The 20,621-nt window shown below is 39.8% G+C and overlaps 1 protein-coding gene across 2 annotated transcripts in view; it reads right to left on the minus strand.

Annotated features, from left to right (window-relative positions):
* Window positions 1-20,621, minus strand: part of TMEM181 (transmembrane protein 181) — a 97,233-nt gene that overhangs the window by 27,253 nt on the left and 49,359 nt on the right. For both annotated transcript variants that reach the window (XM_089669722.1, XM_089669723.1), the window contains exons 8-11: window positions 10,828-10,927; window positions 10,184-10,314; window positions 7,869-7,960; window positions 1,793-1,850 (exon numbers count right to left, since the gene is read on the minus strand). In XM_089669722.1, coding sequence (XP_089525848.1) covers window positions 1,793-1,850; window positions 7,869-7,960; window positions 10,184-10,314; window positions 10,828-10,927 — 381 coding nt within the window. The remainder of the gene's footprint in view (window positions 1-1,792; window positions 1,851-7,868; window positions 7,961-10,183; window positions 10,315-10,827; window positions 10,928-20,621) is intronic.

Below are 20,621 nucleotides of genomic sequence, written 5' to 3' on the forward strand. Positions count from 1 at the left end.
ACATGTTGTATTAATTTCAAAAGTAATTTTCATTATTTCTGAAAACCACAGGTGCATTAAAATATTACTCCCATGAAGGATCATGTTCAGGCACTGAAAACACTCTGTTCTTGTCTCCAAGTTGTACTTCTCCTTTGTCACCATGATAAATAGGTTTTCTATGGAAATTACATAAATGGCCATTTCAACATACAATACACAGGCATGCTCCCCTGTTGTCACCATCAGGCAAGATGAGAAGAGACCGGCCATACATTATACAATTTTCCTTTAGATTTACCAAAACCATACAATATGAGGTCAAACCTAAACACTTTCAATTTGTATGCAATCAGCCAGGCCCTTGCACTACATAGTTGAAGGTAAATCTAAAGGAAATTGAAGAAAATTGTATAACGTTTGGCCAGCTTGAGAGAGAAAGACTGAGAAGTGGCTGATAGCCATGGCTGGAGTGTATACATGTAAACATCAGTGGGTTCAGCAGTTATGCAATACAACAGAGGACAAAAGAAGGTAAAAACAAGCATTTTAGTAATATTTGAAGTAAGCCAAATGTTAATTATACATAGTCTCAAAATGCAAAAGGCAAGCGCATAACAAGTGGGAGCAGATAGCACCAGAGATAGTGACAAAAAAAACTCACTAAACAAAAACACATATATAAGGTGCAGCACATGAAGCATATAAAGTGAAAGTAATAACATATCAAAAGTAAAACACACACACACCTCAGTGCAACCCATATGAAATTAAACAAAAAGTCCTTCCCAAAAAAAACAAACAATCTGTGTATCAGTGATGCGATACAAATAATCACAGCAAATCGTGTTAGTTTCCACACAGTGCTCTGGAGTCCATTGTGCAATCCACCACCACTATGCACTCACCAGAGGGTTGCTTGTTTATATTGCAAATATGACAAAAGATCAATGTTGTCCACGCTCTGACCTTTGCTGGTCCAATTAAGTCCTAAGGGGAAATGTTCAAACCACTATCAGTAGTGTAGCTCCACAGCTCCTTAGTGTGTGTTCACGCTCTCTTCTAGTGGTTTCCCCTCACTTGCTGGTTAGGATACCCCTCATTCTAGGCTAGCGAGGCCATGAAAGAGATCCTCTCCGGCTCCCCGCTGACTCTCCCACACTGTCAGCTTCCTATTTTGGAAGGACTTTTTGTTTAATTGCATATGGGTCACACTGATATATAAATGTTTATTTTACTTTGATATTTTATTACTTTCACTTTATATGCTTCATGCGCTGCACCTTATATATATGTTTGTTAATTATACACAATGCCTTATCATTCAATCATTTTGTTAGGCTTTACATCTACTAATTTTTGTGGTGTTAAGACTCTTCATGCAGAAGTTTCAGACCACTGGATATAGTATGTACCAGGGGCGGACTGACCATTTGGAAACTCGGGCACTGCCCAAAGGTCCAGGGTCAGTAGGGGACCCCAATGGATGCCCCTGGTACCTTTTTCATAGGCTTTTTTGAGTTTGGGCAAGGACACAGGGGCCCCATGATCCCCTATTGCCCGGGGGCACCATGAGTTGTCAGTCTGCCCCTGGTATGTACTGTACATTGTTTTGTTAATTCAGTAATGCTAGGGTTGGTACTGTGATCAGGTCAAATATTATTACCACTGGTATAGGACAGATTTGTGCACCAAAATTAAATTATGCCCAAAAATCTACACAACCAAAAAGTCACACCTAAACATTAGTAAATAAATATACCCACCATACCTCACAGATATTCATACATTTACACATACTTTCAGCACTTACTTGGAAATTGCCAGCATCTACTCTGTACTGGTAAGTTGGATCACGTAATTCGTTAACACTGTTCAAAATAAAATACATTCAATTATGTTTTTAAATTATACATAAAAAGGTTTTAAAGTATTTGAAAAGACTGTATGCATGTGTGAACCTCAAAAACAAAAATTTCAAAACCATATTTAATCCAGAGAAAGGCATAAAAACATTATAAGATGTGCTGTAATTTTCTTTGACAATTAATAAAATCCTAACTGATTTATAATAGCAATTAAATCCCTGTGTTAACATGCTGCTCTTTATGGTTATAAATGTAAGACACACAAGTTTTCTATTGGATTAAGATCCGGGGATTGGGCTGGCCACTCCATAACGTCAATCTTGTTGGCCTGGAACCAAGATGTTGCACGTTTATTGGTGTGTTTGGGGTCGTTGTCTTGTTGGAACACCCATTTCAAGGGCATTTCCTCTTCAGCATAAGGCAGCATGACCTCTTCAAGTATTCTGATGTATTCAAACTGATCCATGATCCCTGGTATAAATAGGCCTAACACCATAGTATGAGAAACATCTACATATCATGATGCTTGCGTAACCATGCTTCACTGTCTTCACAGTGTACTGTGGCTTGAATTCAGTGTTTGGGGGTCGTCTGACAAACTGTCTCTGGCCACTAGACCCAAAAAGAACAATCTTACTTTCATCAGTCCACAAAATGTTGCGCCATTTCTCTTTAGGCCAGTCAATGTGCTCTTTGGCAAATTGTAACCTCTTCAGCACGTCTTTTTTTCAACAGTGGGACTTTGCGGGGGCTTCTTGCAGATAGCTTGGCTTCACATAGGCGTCTTCTAATTGTAACAGTACTCACAGGTAACTTTAGACCTTCTTTGATCTTCCTGGAGCTAATTGTTTGCGGAGTCCTTGCCATTTTGGCTATTCTTCTATCCATTCGAATGGTAGTTTTTTGCTTTCTTCCATGTCTTTCAGGTTTTGGTTGCCATTTTAAAGCATTTGCGATCATTTTAGCTGAGCAACCTATCATTTTCTGCACTTCTTCATATATTTTCCCCTCTCCAATCAACTTTTTAATCAAGGTACGCTGTTCTTCTGAACAATGTCTGGAACAACCCATTTTCCTCAGAATTTCAGAGAGAAATGCACTGTAACCAGCATGTACAACATTTACTGCCTTCCTTCCTTAAATAAGGGCAATAATTGCCACCTGTTTTTCACAGAATGAATGACCTCACTAATAGAACTCCACACTGCTATTATTTTGAACATGCCCCTTTCAATTAGTATTTCAATTACACAGAATCAGCAGCATGCATGTCATGACTGTTGGGTCTGTTGGATTTCTATTACTCTACTACACCTGCTAGTAAATTATTTGCCATGTAGAAATATCATTTCTGCCAAAAACAGTGATTGATCAGGTTAGTGATGTCTGACTGCTATTATTTTGAACACAACTGTAGCTGCAGCATTAGTCCTATGCTGCAGCTGTCCCTCGTTGGCTCTAAGACTGAGAACTGAATGATCACATGATCGCTCAGTTCTTGGTTTTCACTGAGCAGAGCGAGATGACTTTCAGTCACTGGCTCTCTGCTCTATCCCTCCAGTGGAGCGCCAGGCTGTGGAGGGTCGGAAGCGGCTGTTTCAGGTTCTCAGTAGCGTACTGAAAGGCTGACTTAGCTGCTGGTCAGGCATCTGGGTGGATCCTGACAATATGGCCAGGATCATTTAGGAGTTTGGCTCTGTGATGTCAGCCAACAGCTGGCTCTGTGATGTCAGCCAACAGCTTTAGCTCTCCTTAGTGCACTCCTGTGAACAACATGAGAAGTATGGCCAAAAGAGCTTTGGCCATACTTCTCTATAAAGTGGAAATAGGTCAGAAGTTTTGATTGCCATCTGTGTCCTAGTTAGGGAAATATTCTTCACTTCCCAATGACCACATTAAGTGAAGGGAAACCTTTCCAATATTGATGCATCTAAGGGTATTTTTACTGTAGCTTAAGCAAGGTTTGTATTACTGTGCATTATTCTTCAATTTTTGGAAGTAAACACTCACTATAGGCCCAATCACACCATCATGGTTTATTGCAAGTAACCACTTCCAGTCTGGGCCAATTCTGACATTCCTCTCCTACTTGAAGAAAAAAAAAAAAAACAACACATCTTTTGTTGCTAAAAAAAAAAAGCAAAAACTACTTTAGAAGTAGGGAATAAAATGGTGAGTGTTGCATATTTTTATGTTGCACAATATTTGCGGAGCGGTTTTTAAAAAGCAACTTTTTTTGGAAAAAAATACACTTTAATACATAAAAACACAATATAATACCCAATTGTTGGTAAAATATAAACAATGATGCTACGTCGAGTAGATAGATACCAAACATGTCAACACTTTAAAATTGTGTCCGCGTGTGGAACGGCGCCAAACTATGGTACCTAAAAGTTTCCAAAAGTAAAGCTTTAAAGGTATTTACAGGTTATCAGATTAGAGTTACATAGGAGGTCTGGTGCTAAACTTTGTTCACTCTGACATTTACAACAGTACCTGATATGTGTGCTGTGATTGCCGTTTACATATGTGTCCAGGACGTACATGCATGCTCGCATTTGTGCGTGAGCATGGAGAAAGGGGGCGCTTTAAAAAACTTTTTTACATTTTTTAATGATATATATTGATATATATATATATATATTTTTTTTTTTTTACACTGCATTTTTAGATTTTTCGACTCTTTTGAACAATATCCCTTGTGATAGCATGGGCCATTACAGGTTCTCCTTATGGAGAGATCCGGGGTCCATTAGACCCCAGATCTCTCCTCTGGCCTACATAGTATCTGATCAAATAAGGATGGGTTTGATCAGATGCTTGTTCAAGCTGGTAATGGCTTGTTTACATGGGACCAAAACCGAAGTGGCTAAATTCTCATTGCTTCCCATTTCTGACATCACACAGTGGGAGGAACAACATCAGTTCCTCTCACTGTGTCCCTGGAACCAGATGCCACCTACTGCATCTTAACCAGGCTCCCCAATCACATGGAAGAGCCCAGTAAAGGTGGCGGAGGGAGGGGGGTAGGACCACCTCCTACCGCCTGTAAAAGTAATCCAGCAGCTTCTTAGCTTCTAGGATTACTTTTACATTGAAGGGAATCACCATCCTTGCAGCGGGGACCGAGATATCACCCTTCCAATCCAGTAATGTACTAGTAAGTCGGTGAACGGGAAGCAGGCAATATGCAGTACATTATGTTATTGCTTTTTCTTATTGCCTGAAAGTAAGTCACATCACTATTACTGTAATTCTTTAATATCCCAATTGCTGAGTGGTGATGATTACAACACCCTATGAAGTTTCATGAGAGCATAAAATGGAGCCAGTCTTTATTCGGGAAAAAAAAGGCACTTTATAAGATAAAAATGATTCGGGAAATGAAGGCCTCTAGTGGTAAATAAGGATTTACTATTAAGAATAAAAATATTACCCCTGTTTGATATTTATGCTTGTGAACTGAATATTTCAATAAAACTACCTAAAATATTAGTTACAATAACTCCTACAGCTTAGCAAACTGGCCATATAAGTTTTTGTTTTAGTTGATTGGGAAAGGATTCGATCTTCCATCAGGTTTTTATTTCTGTTGGCAAGATTTCCATTACTTCCTGTCCCAGTGACCACACAAGAAATGAGGAACAATTCACACAATAAAGAAAAAGACATCCATGATATCAACAGTTTTCTAAGCCATTTAAAGCAGTTCAGAAGATTGAAGGTTTTTTTGCCTTCATGCATTCTCTGCATGCTGGTAAAAAACCATCAGTACTTTTGCTCCCCCTCCAGCCCCACCCCCCAATACCAACCTGAGCCCACTCTCGATCTAGTGATGTGCACAAGAGCAGAGGCTCTCTTTTAGCTCGCGCCATTCTCATTAGCTCACAAACAGCAGAGTAAGCCATTGAGGGAACATGGGGGCAGGGCTGATCAACACTGTGTGCACAGCACGAGCCAGTGCCCCCATAGCAAAAAAAAAAAAAAAAAACCAAAACATGAACTTTTACAGCCACTTAACCACTTTCTCGCCACCCTATAGCACGGCGGCAGGGGTGCACAAAATCACATATATATATATATATATACACACACACGTGATTTCGCATTTCTGGGTAGGGGGTGCGCATGAGCCGCACGCACATCCTACTCGCGGCCTCAACTGTCAATCAACGGGTCCCGGCCAGTGATTACTCGCTGGAAACCGGTGATTACATAGCATTACCGACAGAGGGAAAGAACTGTAAGTAAACAATACAGTTCTCTCCCATTTCAGCTCCTGCACTCTGCTTTGCATGGCTCTGCATAGCAGAGCCATGCAAAGCAGTGTGCTTAAAGTTGAAAGCACACACACGGCCCACAGTAAAACAGCACACAGATAACCGTTTGATCACCCCCATATCCCTTCCTGCCCAGTGCCATTAGTACAGTGTCAGTGCTTTTTATTAGCACTGATCATTGTATTGGTGTCACTGGGGATGTCAGTGACACAAAGTCAGTTCCCCCCAGTGTCAGACTGCCCGCCACAGTCCCGCTATAAGTCGCTGATTGCTGCCATTACTAGAAAAAATTTAAAAAAAATCCCAGTATATATACCGCCATTTGTAGACGCTATAACATTCACGTAAACCAATTAATTTACACGTATTGGGATTTTTTTTTTTTTACCAAAGACATGTAGCAGAATAAATTTTGGCCTAAATTTATAACAAAATTAGATTTTTTTACTGGACGTGTTTAATAGCAAAAAGTCAAAACTATTGTTTTTTTTCTCAAAATTGTTGGTTTTTTTAGAAAACCACACAGGTGATCAAATACCACCGAAAGAAAGCTCTATTCATGCGAAAATAAGGATGCAAATTTCATTTGGGTGCAGCGTTGCACAACTGTGCAATTGTCAGTTAAAGCAACACAGCGCCGCAACGCAAAAAAAAAAATGTCCTGGCCAGGAAGGGGGGTGGGGTAAATCCTCCGGAGGCCAAGTGGTTAACCACTTCAATATCAGGCACTTTTACCTCCTTCCTGCCCAGGCCAATTTTCAGTGTTGTCGCACTTTGAATGACAATTGTGCGGTCATGCAACACTGTACCCATAAAAAATTTTTATCTTTTTTTCGCACAAATAGAGCTTTCTTTTGGTGGTATTTAAATCGCTGAGTTTTTTATTTTTTGCTAAACAAAAAACCCCTGAAACTTAAAAAAAAACAAAAAAAAAAAAACAAAAAAAAACATTTTTCTTCGTTTGTGTTATGAAATTTTGCAAATAAATAAAATTTCTTCACAAATGTAGGTCAAAATGTTTTCTGCTACATTTCTTTGGTGCAAATACCCCAAATTAGTGTATATTTAGTCTGCAGGAAAGTTGTAGAGTCCACAAACCATGGTATATATCTGACAATCAATCAAACCTGATGTACTGACAGCCCATCACAAATACCCCCCATATTACCTATTTTTGGGGAAACAGACAGTCCAATGTATTTAAGAGGCATGGGGAGTTTTTTGGAGGTTGTCATTTTTTGTTACATTTTTTGGGAAAATGAATAAAAAAAAAAAAACAAAAAAAAAACAGTCACCAGTCCAGTACAGCGTTATTATATAACTGGTTTGGCGGTGATTAGGGACACTGCTTTGACCAATCACAGCTAACACCACAACTGTATACAATAGAAGCCATCCATTGTATACAATTGACATGTGACGTGCTGTGATTGGTCACAGCAGTCACATGACACTGGCAATGGGCCGGTGTAGTGATATGTCATCGGCTGTGTCCCGAGGAAACAGCTGGTGACAGAACGTGCCCCTATGTGGCTCCTTTTGACAGGACGTCATATGAGACCCAGTCACAGGGAGGAGTGTTAATATAGAAATTCAAAAACTAATAAAACAAAACACATTTAGAGCACCTGGAATTGTCCAGGCACTGGTCTAATGCAAGTACATAGCTCTCTTTGCATGAAAACTCAGTTACACATGAGAGCCACTAAGCCAAAATCACTTACAAAGCATTACTTACGTTTGCCATATGCCCAGAGTCACAGAAGCAAGCCACAGAAGTCCAACTATTAACAGTTTTGGCAGATAGAAAGTCATGCACTTTCTCTCCCCCTAAGGAACAGGAAAAGAGATTGGAGACAAACAATACAGGAAAAAGGATGCAACATACTGATGTCCGGGCTCAACTACAAGTAAATATCTATTAGGCCCCTTTCAAACTGGACAGATCCGCTTTGCTCAGCAGGGAATGTGTCCACTGATCCCTGCTGAGCAGAGCGGGCAGATGACAGGTCTGTGTCCACTCAGTTTATGCAGAGCGGACACAGCCCTGCTCTGCCCTATTGGCAGTCAGGTGTAAACGGACTGGCTGTTTGTTTACACCCTACTGCCCTCAGATCTTGATGGAGAGGAACAGATCCCCTTCAGTTTTTTTTTTTTTTTTTTTTTTTTTAAGCAGATCAAATCGCATTGGAGGTAGGCAGGTAGACACCTGACAGTCCTTAGAGATACATGGACCAGTCCGACCAGGTCCACCTGAAAAACTGCCAGGCATACCTGATCGGATTGCCCGAGTGAAAGGGGCTTAACGCAGTACAAGTTGAACTCCTATATAGTGCTTGACTGCAGTTTGTGCTGCATAAGATGTTTGCTGTCAAATGAAAAATTTCTTTTGAACATATTTCTTTCATATAGCTTCCGAATAAAATCAACACACTCAATGCCATGCTACCATATTACACTTTTAATCAACACAAATCATTTGAGCTAAATAACTGGATAATTTTGACTACGGTACTGAAGAAAGAACAAAAAATTGTTAAAAGTTTTATTGCAGAATGGGGACATATGTATAAAATATTATACAGTTGTGTTTATTCTTTTTATCTAAAATGGAAAAACAAAAGTGGGCTACATAACAAAACGGTATTTTATACTTACACAGGAACCAAGGTTTAAGTTATTTTGAAACAAAAATTGCTGCTTTTGAGAGGAACTGAATGCTGGTAAATGAAAAAGCTGTTGGCTAGCCAGGTATAACCCCTTCCACGCTCATCAGGTCTCAGTTTTGTAGAAAAGCAGTACTAGGAATTGATCATAAACACAGAGGGGTTCAGCCTGTGTCACCTAATAAACACCAAGAAACGGATTTAACGGGAAGTAAAAAAATTTTCTTTTCTTGTTCATTTGAGACACAGGATTCAGGTATTTTAAGACAACGGAGACGGCGAAAAGCAGAGGAGTGGGCAACAGTAAGAAAACTTCAGCATGCCAACATAATACAGCTGTGCTCAAAAGTTTGCATTCCCTGGCAGAAATTGTGAAATTTTGGCATTTATATTCAAGGCTTTGGATATCTTTTTATATAATTTTCCATCTTTATAAAGTTCCAACACCTTTTTACGCAGGTTTTTTTACAGTTCTTTTCTGCTTCCCATGGCTCAGTATCTAGCCTGCACAGTGCATCCACATGACAGCTCACAAACTTGCCAACTATTTATACACAGACACCAACTGCAATTTAAAAAGTCACAGAAGTGGGAAAATTAAATTTTAATTGCCATTATAACCTGTGTATCACCTTGTACACTTGTACCAAGCCAAACATTCCAGGGTATGTTAACTTTTAAGCAGGGCTATTTGGGTGACTCCTGTTATCATTGTGATTTAACCACTTCCCATCCAGCCCATGTACATAAACAACCAGATGGGAGCGCTGCCGAAGCGGGTTAACGTTTCTAAAGGTCACCTGCATTCACAGCCTGTTAACACCCCAGGGGACCAAGTACATATAGCACTTCAGAGACCAGTTCACACCATTGGAAGTGCTCTGTGGCTAACAGTACATAGGGATTAAGAGAGCATCACAAGCAAAGCCCAGTACTCAAAGGTCGCATTCAAGGCAGGTCCATTGAAATCATTTATAGCTATTGCTGAAGATGCGATGATCCGGATAACTGCATAAAAAGAGCTCAGCAGCATGTGGATGAAGTCTTGATTGAAGAAAATAATTATTAAAAAAGAGAGAAATTGGCTGGAGAAATAGCTTAATCTTTTCTCAATAGAGAAAAGATGTCCATCCTGCTAAGACTTCAAGAAAAAAACTGAAGTAGGACAGGAATGAGAAGGTTATACCTGACTGGAAGATGGCTTTATTTTTTTTTTTGTTTGCCAGTGTCCAATTTCTACTGAAGGCGGTATAATCCAATCATGTCAGAATAATTGTGTCCCTTAATGTCCGAGAAAATTTTTGTTATAACAACGTATTTGTATATTCAGAAAAATGTACACAATTTAATAAATAAAAGACATGCCCTAAGAGAATATTTGGTATACCTGCACCCGAATGCCGTGATAAACACAAAGCCAAAAGAGCAAAAGTGCACACAGGAAGAGTGACTGAAATAGGTCATCCAGCATGCCAGGAAACCAGCTATTAACCAGGAATGTGAGAGGGAAGAATGGATCTGCAAGAAACAGGTGAAACATTGTGTGACCAGAATGAACCACTGTTCAGTGTAACAATCTACATGAAATTCTAGCTGGTCTGTCAGAGAACAATCAGCAATGAGATGACTGAAAACAGCAGGCCAATAGATTCTCTACTTAAGGTTCAAATAAAGATCACAAGCACCAAAACACATTTTCATATAATTCACACAGCATTTAAAATCTATATAATCCATGTAACAGCACAATAATTACCTCCAAAAATATCCCAATATCTCATATTGGGCATAGCACATTGATGGAACTGGGGATTCATCTCACAGATGGAGAACCTGACAACTAATATAAAGCCCAAAAACGATTCAACTTGCTGACATCCACCCAGACTAAAATATCAGTTCTAGGTGGACTTACCCATTCGATTATATATGATGTTAAATGTGTACAAATAAAATACTAAAAAGACCTGTATAAGTCACCTGGGAATATAGCAAAATGAACCTATTGAAAAAAAGGAAAAATAATCATACCATTATAAAGTAAAAGCAGTGGCAAAAGGACCGACATCCACTTCTGTTCTATACCCCAGTCTCTCATGGAGAACTTCCGAAGGGAATGTGCAAATAGACACTGCAAATAAATAAATCAGTCAATTAATCAAATAAAATAAAACTAAAACCCACACATGATCATGTCTTATGCATGTTAACATTAAAGTGAAACTTTAGTTAGAAATTTAAGTCCTGCTAGATTACTTTAGCATGGCCCCTTTTGCAGGTATAGCTTAGTAAAAACATTAAAAATATAAGTGCCTATACTGTTTAAAATTCAATAATACACTGTCTCACTCTGCTCTGCACATGCTCAGTTGCTCTCTTTGATACAGTGCCAAAAATGTAGAGGATGATCTGCGAACAGCCTTAAGATTTACTAGTGCTCAGGGGCTCTGGGCTTTAGCAAAAGGGCAGCCTCCTGCAAGATGGAACAGGAACAATGATGGAGGCAATTTACAGCGCACACTTATCTTGCTATCAATCATTAATGGGGAATATACGTTCCCGGCTAAAGAACATTATTTTTTATCAAGTCATTATGGGTGAAGTTCCGCTTTAATACAAAGAAATATTTCCGGTCTGAAAGGAATAAAAACATATTACATGTATATGCAGTATATAAGAAAGAAGATTGTTGCCTGTGGCCACTTAAAGTTGAATTCCATTTGTTTTGTTTTTTTAGAAGGTGCTACCCCCCCCCCCCCTCAATCCTCTTCTGCCGCTCTTTTAAGCTGTAAGCTGAAAAAGCACAGCTTCCACAGTAATATACTATAACCCCAGTCAAAAAGGGGTGACGCACCTGCCTGGGGGAGGTGTCCATGACAGCCTGGGTTTATAGCAGCAGTCACTAAATCATGGACCGTGGTCCACGAATGCTTCCAGTAGCGCTGCCACCTGGACTGCCAGATCCGCCGCTGAGCAGGGCGGTCGTCATGGCAACATGACATCACATGTGCGCCCCACCCCTTTCAGCTCACTGTCTCTCCGCCTCCCGCTCCCTGCCTGTACACAAGCATCCATCAAGGATCCCGGTACAGCCACTGTCTGTCCTCAAGGTAGGGTATAGTCTTAGAGGGGCACTCTGATGGGCACAACATAGAATGTGCCCATCACAGTGCCCCTTAATATAAATGTGCCCACCAGAGTGCCCCTTAATTCAAAATGTACCCATCAGCGTGCCCCTTATTTTATGGAAAGGGACGCTCCGACGGGCCCGCTTTATGGAAAGGGGCGCTCCGACGGGCCCGCTTTATGGAAAGGGGCGCTCCGACGGGCCCGCTTTATGGAAAGGGGTGCTCCGACGGGCCCGCTTTATGGAAAGGGGCGCTCCGACGGGCCCGCTTTATGGAAAGGGGCGCTCCGACGGGCCCGCTTTATGGAAAGGGGTGCTCTGACGGGCCCATGTGATGGAAAGGGTCACATGTGATGGAAAGGGGCACTTTGATGGGCACTCTGATGGAAAGGGGCACTCTGATGGGGAAATATAATGGAAAGGGGCACTCTGATGGGGAAATATAATGGAAAGGGGCACTCTGATGGGGAAATATAATGGAAAGGGGCACTCTGATGGGGAAATATAATGGAAAGGGGCACTCTGATGGGGAAATATGATAGAAAGGGGTACTTTGAGTGTAATGGGGCACTCTGACAGGAATACCTGATATAAGGTGGCAATATGATGGGGATACCTGATGTAAAGGGGCACTCTGATGGGGAAAGCTGATGTAAAGGAGAACTCTGATGGGCACACCTAATGTGATGGGAATACATGATGTAAAGTTGCATTCGGATAGTGACACCTTATGTAAGGGGGCACACCCTATTCGGACCTCGACCAGAAGAAAATTTTGGTGACCGGAGCTCCTTAAATTTTAATTCAATACCCCTGGTTTACAGGAATAGGGATGAATGTCATAGACCATTATTTACCCAGAATAGGCAGATTGATCATGTTACTGTGGGGGACAGCACAGGAGACAAGATAAATATTGCAGTAAGAGCTCTGTTTTATTTTTTAAAATGGGTAGGCAATTTTTTTCAAAAGTAAACTAGTTTCACTTTAAGATACGGTAATGTTATTGTCAACGAAATAACCCAGCGGTTTACTTTAAAATTAATCTGGGCCATTTTCAAGGGGACAACAGAAAAAGTAGAATGACAAAAATATGACATAATAACCCAAAAGTTAATATAAAAGAACCAGATTACATTCAGCACCAACAACATGCAACCAAGACATGCTTCTCTAAAAAATATATACTTAGGATCTTAACAGCCTGCTATCCTGGAGGATTCTTGGAAATTAGGTTACCAGGTAACTAATCCTTAAACATCTTCTAGGACACATGAGGAAAAAAGTAAGAAATCAAACCTATTAGCATGGTACTACTACTGATTGCAAGACTTTTCTCCCATATCTTTTGTACTGGCTGAAGATCAGGTCTAATCTGTAATGCTTGATGGAAGTACTGAAACTGGTCCAAGCAGTTGCCCCTACTTTTTCTGCCCAAGTGGCTGCAATGGCTCTTGCAGAGTATGATCCAACTCCATCTGGCAGGGGCTACATTCAAGTTTTTGCAGTTTTTGTCAGGCATTTTTCAACTAGGCATTTAGTGTGCTGCTAAAAAAAGAGCAGGAGAGCTGCGGTTTGAGCAGAAAACGTGTGACAAAACGCTTGAAAAGACGCTAAAAAATGCTCATGTCTTGCTTTTCAAGTGTTTCCACTGATAGTTTTTTGCCTATTGAGTGTTTTTGAGCTTCAAGCTTCATAACGCTCAAGTGTGAACAGGACCCTTTAGTAAAGTATATGCCTCTTTAATTGCATACCTTATCCACCTTGCGATGCAGCTGTTGGATGCTCTGCGCCCTCTTTTTGCACCTGCATCTAATACAAAAAAGTTGTTTAACCTTCTCCAATCTTTAGTTGTTTCCTGGTAAGCTAGTAAAGCCCTTCTCACATCCAGGCAGTAGTTGACTGCCTCATTTTTATTTGATGGCTTATCACAGAAGGATGGCATAACAACGTTTAGGTGATTTGAATTGGAACAGTTACTTTAGGAAGAAACCCCAGGTCACCTCCTGGAGTAATTCTGTTGATTAAATACAGAGAAAAAAAGGGCTGTAACGGACAAAGCCTGAATCTCACTCAGCCTCCTGGAGGGCGCTAGGGATACTAACAAGATCATTTTCAGGATAGTACTTATGCCTGCTTGGGATCAGGATGCGAGAGCAAGGAGAGAGGGAAGCACAATGTCCTGGTTAAAGTGGAAGGAAGAAACAACCATGGAAGCAAGAAGGCCTTAGGTCTTAAGCCTAACCTTATCTTACTCATCTTTTACTACGGAGGGCTCTTTACAGGAAAAGGTGCAAACTCAGTTCTTCACACAGATAGACAGGGCTGCAAAGGCTAGCACAGTGATAATGGGGGATTTTAACTAACTGGAAATTGACTGGAGTAATAGCACTACAGGAACAGTTAGAGGGCAAATTTATAACCTATTAGAATACAATTTTATGGTACAGTTCTTAGAGGCCTTGACTAGCAATGATGCTCTGCTGGACCTTGTAATCTCAAACCATGCAGAGCTTATTACTAATGTTCAAAAAAAAAACCAAAAAACGAACATCTTGGTAGTAGTGCCCATAACATGATTTGTGAACAGCAAGCACATGCTGGAAAGATATAAACACTCAACTTTAAGAGAGCAAATTTTCCAAGGATAAGGGCTGCTCTCCAAGACTTAGACTGGGAGGGAATATTGGCATTGATGAACACAGATCAGAAATAGGAATTCTTCATACTGCAAAATATATTCCAATGGGCAATAAGTTTAAAAAGCTAAAAATAAAACCTATGTGGCTCACAGCCAAAGTTAAAAAGCTAAAAGTAATAAGAAAAAAGCTTTTAAAAAATATAAAAATAAAAGGAACACTATCATTTATTTGTTACAAGGAATATAACAGAATATGTAAAAAGGAAATCGGGATTGCAAAAATTCAAAACAAGCAGATTGCAAAAGATAGCAGGACAAACCCAACATTTTTTCAAATATATTAATATAAAAAAGGTCAGGTCTGAGCATGTATAGTTACATAGTCCATCTGAAAAAAAGACAGAAGTCCATCTAGTAAGAAAAAGAAAAAAAAAAAAAAAGTATAATCCTATACCTACAGTTGATCCAGAGGAAGGCAAAAAAACCCAAGCAAAGCAAGATCCAATTTGCTCCTGCAGGGGAAAAAATTCCTTCCTGATCCCCCGAGAGACAATCGGATATTCCCTGGGTCAACTTTACCTATAAATGTTAGCATCCAGTTATAGTACGTGTATCTAGGAAAGGATCCAGGTCTTTTTTAAAGCAATCAACTGAGCTGGCCAGAACAAACTCTTGAGTTTGAGGTTTGACAACTTCTGTCTTTCATGAATACATGCTGTCTGTTGCTTAACCACCTCCCGTCCGGCCCATGTATATAAATGGCCGGACGGAGGCAGTGCAAGGTCGGGTGGCCATTTATAAACGGCCTCCCCGCACCCTGCTTGTGCGCGCAGCACCGCGATCCGGCGCCCGCTGTGTCCTCCGGAGACAGCGGAATACCGATCGTCGGACGGGACCTCTATGTGAGGTCCCGATCATGTGATTACTGATTGGCCAATCAGTGATCACATGCAGAGCAGTAAGCAAGATGTCACTTCTGACATCATTGCGTACTAGGTGTGAAATCTGTGAATGATCACAGAGGTCACATGGTACAAAGCTAGTCACAACAGCCTTGTACCATGTGACAAGCTGTGACCAATCACAGCTCACACAGTAGTTCTCAATGGCTGCAAGAATGCAACTAGAGAGAAGGAGAAATGATTGCTTTTACAGCCTTTATGGGTGTAAAAGCAATCAGTGTGAAAAAAAAAAAAAATCTTCACCCCCCACAAGTAGTACAGTATGTTAAAAAAAAAAAAAAAAAAATGTAAAAATGTAAAAAAAAAGTTTAAAAATTATAATTTTTGGCTATAAACTAATTTGGGTTATTTTTTTGTTTTACTAAAAAGATAAAACGGAATACATTTTGGCCAAGATTTATGATGAAATACTATTTATTTGCAAAATTTTATAAGAAAAACACTTTTTTTTTTTTTTAATTTTTGGACTTTTTCATTTACATAGCAAAAAAAATAAAAAATCCCAGTGGTGAATAAATACCCCCAAAATAAAGCTTTATCTGTCTAAAAAAATGCTAAAAAATTCATATGAGTACAGTGTTGCATGACCGCACAATTGTCATTTAAAGTGTGATAGCACTGAAAGCTGAAAATTGGCCTGGACAGGAAGGGGTAAAAGTGTCCGCACCGGAAGTGGTTAAAATATTTTTTCAAGCAAGAACTCACCTATGTGGTCTTTTATTAAACTCTCCAGTATCTTCCCAACTATAGAAGTTAAACTAACAGGTCTATAATTAATTGGTAAAGATTTTGATCCCTTTTTAAAAATAGGCACCACATCCGGTCCAGGTGCTTTATTCACCTTTATTCTGTCTAAATATTTCTGGATCATATCAATTGTGAACCAATGTGGATCATCTGGGGCTGTGTCAATACTATGTCCATTATGGACAAGAGCTCCCCCATGCTCCTTTGTATACACAGAGCTGAAGGAGGTATTTAATAAAATTTGCCTTCTCTTTGTCCCCAGCTACCCAATCTAGATTATTTTGTAAAGAGCCTACATGCTCAGACCTGACCTTTTTACTATAAAATATATTTGAAGAATGTTTTTGGGTTTGTCATGCTATCTTTTGCAATCTGTCGTTCGTTTTCAATTTTTGCAGCCTTGACTTCCTTTTTACATATTCTGTTATATTCTTTGTAATGTTTAAACGAGGATAGCATTCCTTCATTTTTATAGCTTATAAAATCTCTTTTCTTATTATATACAGCTTTTTTAACTTTGAACGTAAGCCAAGTAGGTTTGATTTTTAGCCTTTTAAATTTGTTGCCCATGGAAATATATTTTGCAGTGTGTTCACATACAGTCTTTTTAAGATGCCAATATTCCCTCCCAGTCTAAGTTTTGGAGAGCAGCTCTCAGCCTTGGAAAATTAGCTCTCAAAGTTGAGTGTTTTTATTTTTCCCGTATGTGCTTGTTGTTTACAGCTAACAATAAATGAAATCATATTATGGTCGATGCTACCCAGATGTTCTTTTATATGGACATTAGTAATGAGCATTGCATGGTTTGCGATTACCAGGTAAAGCAGAGCATCATTCCTAGTAGGGGCCTCTATGAACTGGAGCATAAAATTGTCCTGTAGTAGGTTTATAAATTTTGCCCATTAACGGTTTCTGCAATGCCATTACTCCAGTCAATTTACGGGTAGTTAAAATCCCCCATTATTATCACTGTCCCAGCTCCTTGCACAGATCGAAAGGACTGCAAGGGCTGGGACAGTGATATTAATGGGGGGATTTTAACTCCTCACTAACACTGGGTGGCCTATAGCAAACTCCAACGATTGTAGTACGCACACCCCCATGTGTAGTTCCACCCATAACGCTTCAGCCTCATCACACTCTCCATCAATTAGGTCTTCTTTCACACTCGCTTTGAGGTCAATTCTCACATAGAGACAGACACCACCACCCTTCCTTTTTAGCCTCTCTCCGAAAGAGAACATAGCCAGGAATATTAATGGCCCAGTCATGTGAAGAATGAAGCCAAGGTTCAACAAAGCCAAATAAATCACCATTCTCTTTATGCACCAAAGCTTCCAACTCACCTATTTGATTGGCAGACTTCTGGCATTGGTGAACAAACACTTTAAGGCACTTTACAAAAAAATCTAAAGTAGGTGACTGGGAAAAAGAGAAGGCAAATTTATTAAATACCTTCTCCGTCTCTATGTGTACAAAAGAGCATGAGGGTGATATTGACAGAGCCCCAAATGATTCACAATGGCTCCCAAATTATATGGTCTACAAATCTTTAGACAGAATAAAGGTGAATAAAGCCCCTAGACCAGATGGCATACATCCAAGGGTACTAAAAGAATTGTGCTCTGTTGTTTCAAAGCCATTGTTTCTAATTTTCAAGGACTCCTTAATGACTGGCATAGTACCAATGGATTGGTGTAAGGCCAATGTGGTGCCTAGATTTAAAAAGGGAACAAAGTCTTTACCAAGTAACTATAGACCTGTTAGTTTAACTTCTATATTTCGGAAGATACTGGAGAGATTAATTAAAGACCACATAGGTGACTGCTTGTTTGAATTTTTTTTTTTTTAAAGCAACAGACAGCATGTATTCATGAAAGACAGAAGTTGTCAAACAAAATGTGATTTCTTTTTATGAGGAGATGAGCAAAACCTTGGACAGAGGGCTGGTTGTGGATGTGGTATACTTGGATTTTGCAAAAGCGTTTGACACAGTTGTCCACACATGGTTAATGTGTAAGGTAAAGTCTACAGGCTTGGAAAAAATCAGTATGTAAACTGGCTAAAAAAAAATAAAAAAAAAAAAATCATATTCAGAGAGTAGTGGTTAGTGATTCATACTCTGAATGGTCTAGGGTTGTTAGTGGTGTACCCCAGGGTTCAGTGTTGGGACCCTTACTTTTTAATATAATTTATAAATTATATAGGGTCTGGGATTAAAAGTACAATGTCAGGTGGTTTTGCAGATGACACCAAGCTATGCAGTGGAATAACACTCTTACAGGATGTCTCCAACTTACAAGCTGACCTCAATACACTGTTTTATTGGGCAACTATGTGGCAAATGAGGTTTAATGTTGATAAATGTAAAGTTATGCACTTGGGGGCTAAGAATATGCGTGCATCATACATACTAGGGGGAGTACAACTGGGGGAATCAATGGTGGAGAGGGATCTGGGTGTTCTGGTAGATTGTAAGCTTAACAATGGCATGCAATTCCAGGTTGCAGTTCCCAAAGCGAGCAAAATCCTTTTCTTGTATTAAGAGAGGTATAGAATCCAGAGAGAGAGATATCATATTACCCCTGTACAAATCATTAGTAACACCTCATATGGAATATGCAGTTCATTTTTGGGCACCAATTCTCAAAAAGGATATCAGGAAACTGAATAAAGTAGAGAGAAGGGCAACCAAACTGATAAGAGGCATGGAAGAGCTCAGATATGAGGAAAGATTAGAGAAACTGCATTTGTCTCATGAAAAGAGGAGATAAAGGGGGAATATGATCAACAATTAGAAATATACAAGTGGTCCATATAGTGAACTTGGTGTAGAGTTATTTACTTTAAGGTCATCACAGAGGACATGTGGTGGAAGAGAGATTTAATCTCCAAATACGAAAAGGTTTTTTCACAGTAAGAGCTGTGAGAATGTGGAATAAGACTCCCTCAAGAGCTGGTTCTGGCCAGCTTAGTAGATTGATTTAAAAAAAGGCCTTGATTCTTTCAGTTATAATATAACTGGATATCAGTTTGCCGCTTGGGATATCAGGAAGGAATATTTTCCCCTGCTGGAGCAAACTGGATCATGCTTCGCTGGGGGGGTTGCCTTCCTCTGGATTAACTGTGGGTATAGGATTGGGTATATGGGATTGTATAATTTTTGTTTTTAATTGTTATTGCTTTTTATTGACTGAACTCTTTTTTCAACCAGATTATGTAACTATATAAGACTATTTACTCAGACACTCGCCTCAGAGGTTAGAGCAATGCGAAAGGCAATCTTATAAGTGAGTGTAGACAAGGTGAAATGCCAGATAGATTCAAAAGGGTAGTTCTCAGAAAGCTGACATAACCAAGCAGTGATCCCCAAAGATCTATACTGAATGCACAAGGGGAGCTATGTGAGTGACAATGTGTATGAGCACTTCACCAAAGAATGAGGGTCAAGTGGTCTTTGAAATAGAATAGCTACGGCCAAACCATGACCTTTGAGATTAATCAATGTGAAATGGTAGTCTGGATTAGACTGGAATGATAGAAATGATCTCCCTGAAAAGTTCCTGGGCTGGAAGTTGCTGGTTTCATATGAGGAAAGCTTTACAACAGCACTGGTAGTAAAGTTGGGCAGCCTTAAAGCCGTGATGTCCATTGCTGAAGGGACATCCAAACTGGCTTGAGTTCCAAAAAGTCTTGCAAAACTCTGACTGGAGAGTAATGGTCATCTCTTCTCTCAATGAATTACTTAACCCTTTAAAGAGAAACTTTTGTTGCCATAATGCATTCGTATACGTATAATTGTCAGCATTGCTTGATAAAATATCTTCACAATCTGTTTTAGTATGTTTTTGTTTGGGGGGGGGGGTGGTCACCAGAGCTAAAAAATAGTACAGGAATCCACTTACGCAAGAAAACGATCAGACCCGGACACCATATTGTCCAGAGAAAGATAAGGGAGAAAAACTTGCCAAATCCCTGAAAACAACAAGGGAAGGGGAAAATGCATCAAACACACAATTCCACTTACCTTCGAGTCACTAAGGGGGGGTTCAAAATCTGGAGACAAAATCTATTTGCATATCGCCCTAGTCCAGGGTAGTCTGCAAAAATGCTGGACCATGCTGTCCTGCTTGAAACATGTGCACCCTGTGGATCTGTCCATGCCCACATTTCATCTCCAGCTTCTGCATACCAACTGATGTCAAGAGCTGGGTGGAAGTGACATTACAGTGCACTGGGTGCAAGTGCATAAGAAAAACTTTTCGCTACTACACATACATCTTCCTTCTGGGAAGCAGATGCTAAGGTGTGATCACACTATACGAGACCAGACAGTCATAAGCAAGGG

This window comes from Staurois parvus, unplaced genomic scaffold, assembly GCF_062004578.1.
Source record: "Staurois parvus isolate SC_StPar_1 unplaced genomic scaffold, SC_StPar_1.0 ptg000081l, whole genome shotgun sequence".
Taxonomy (NCBI): domain Eukaryota; kingdom Metazoa; phylum Chordata; class Amphibia; order Anura; family Ranidae; genus Staurois; species Staurois parvus.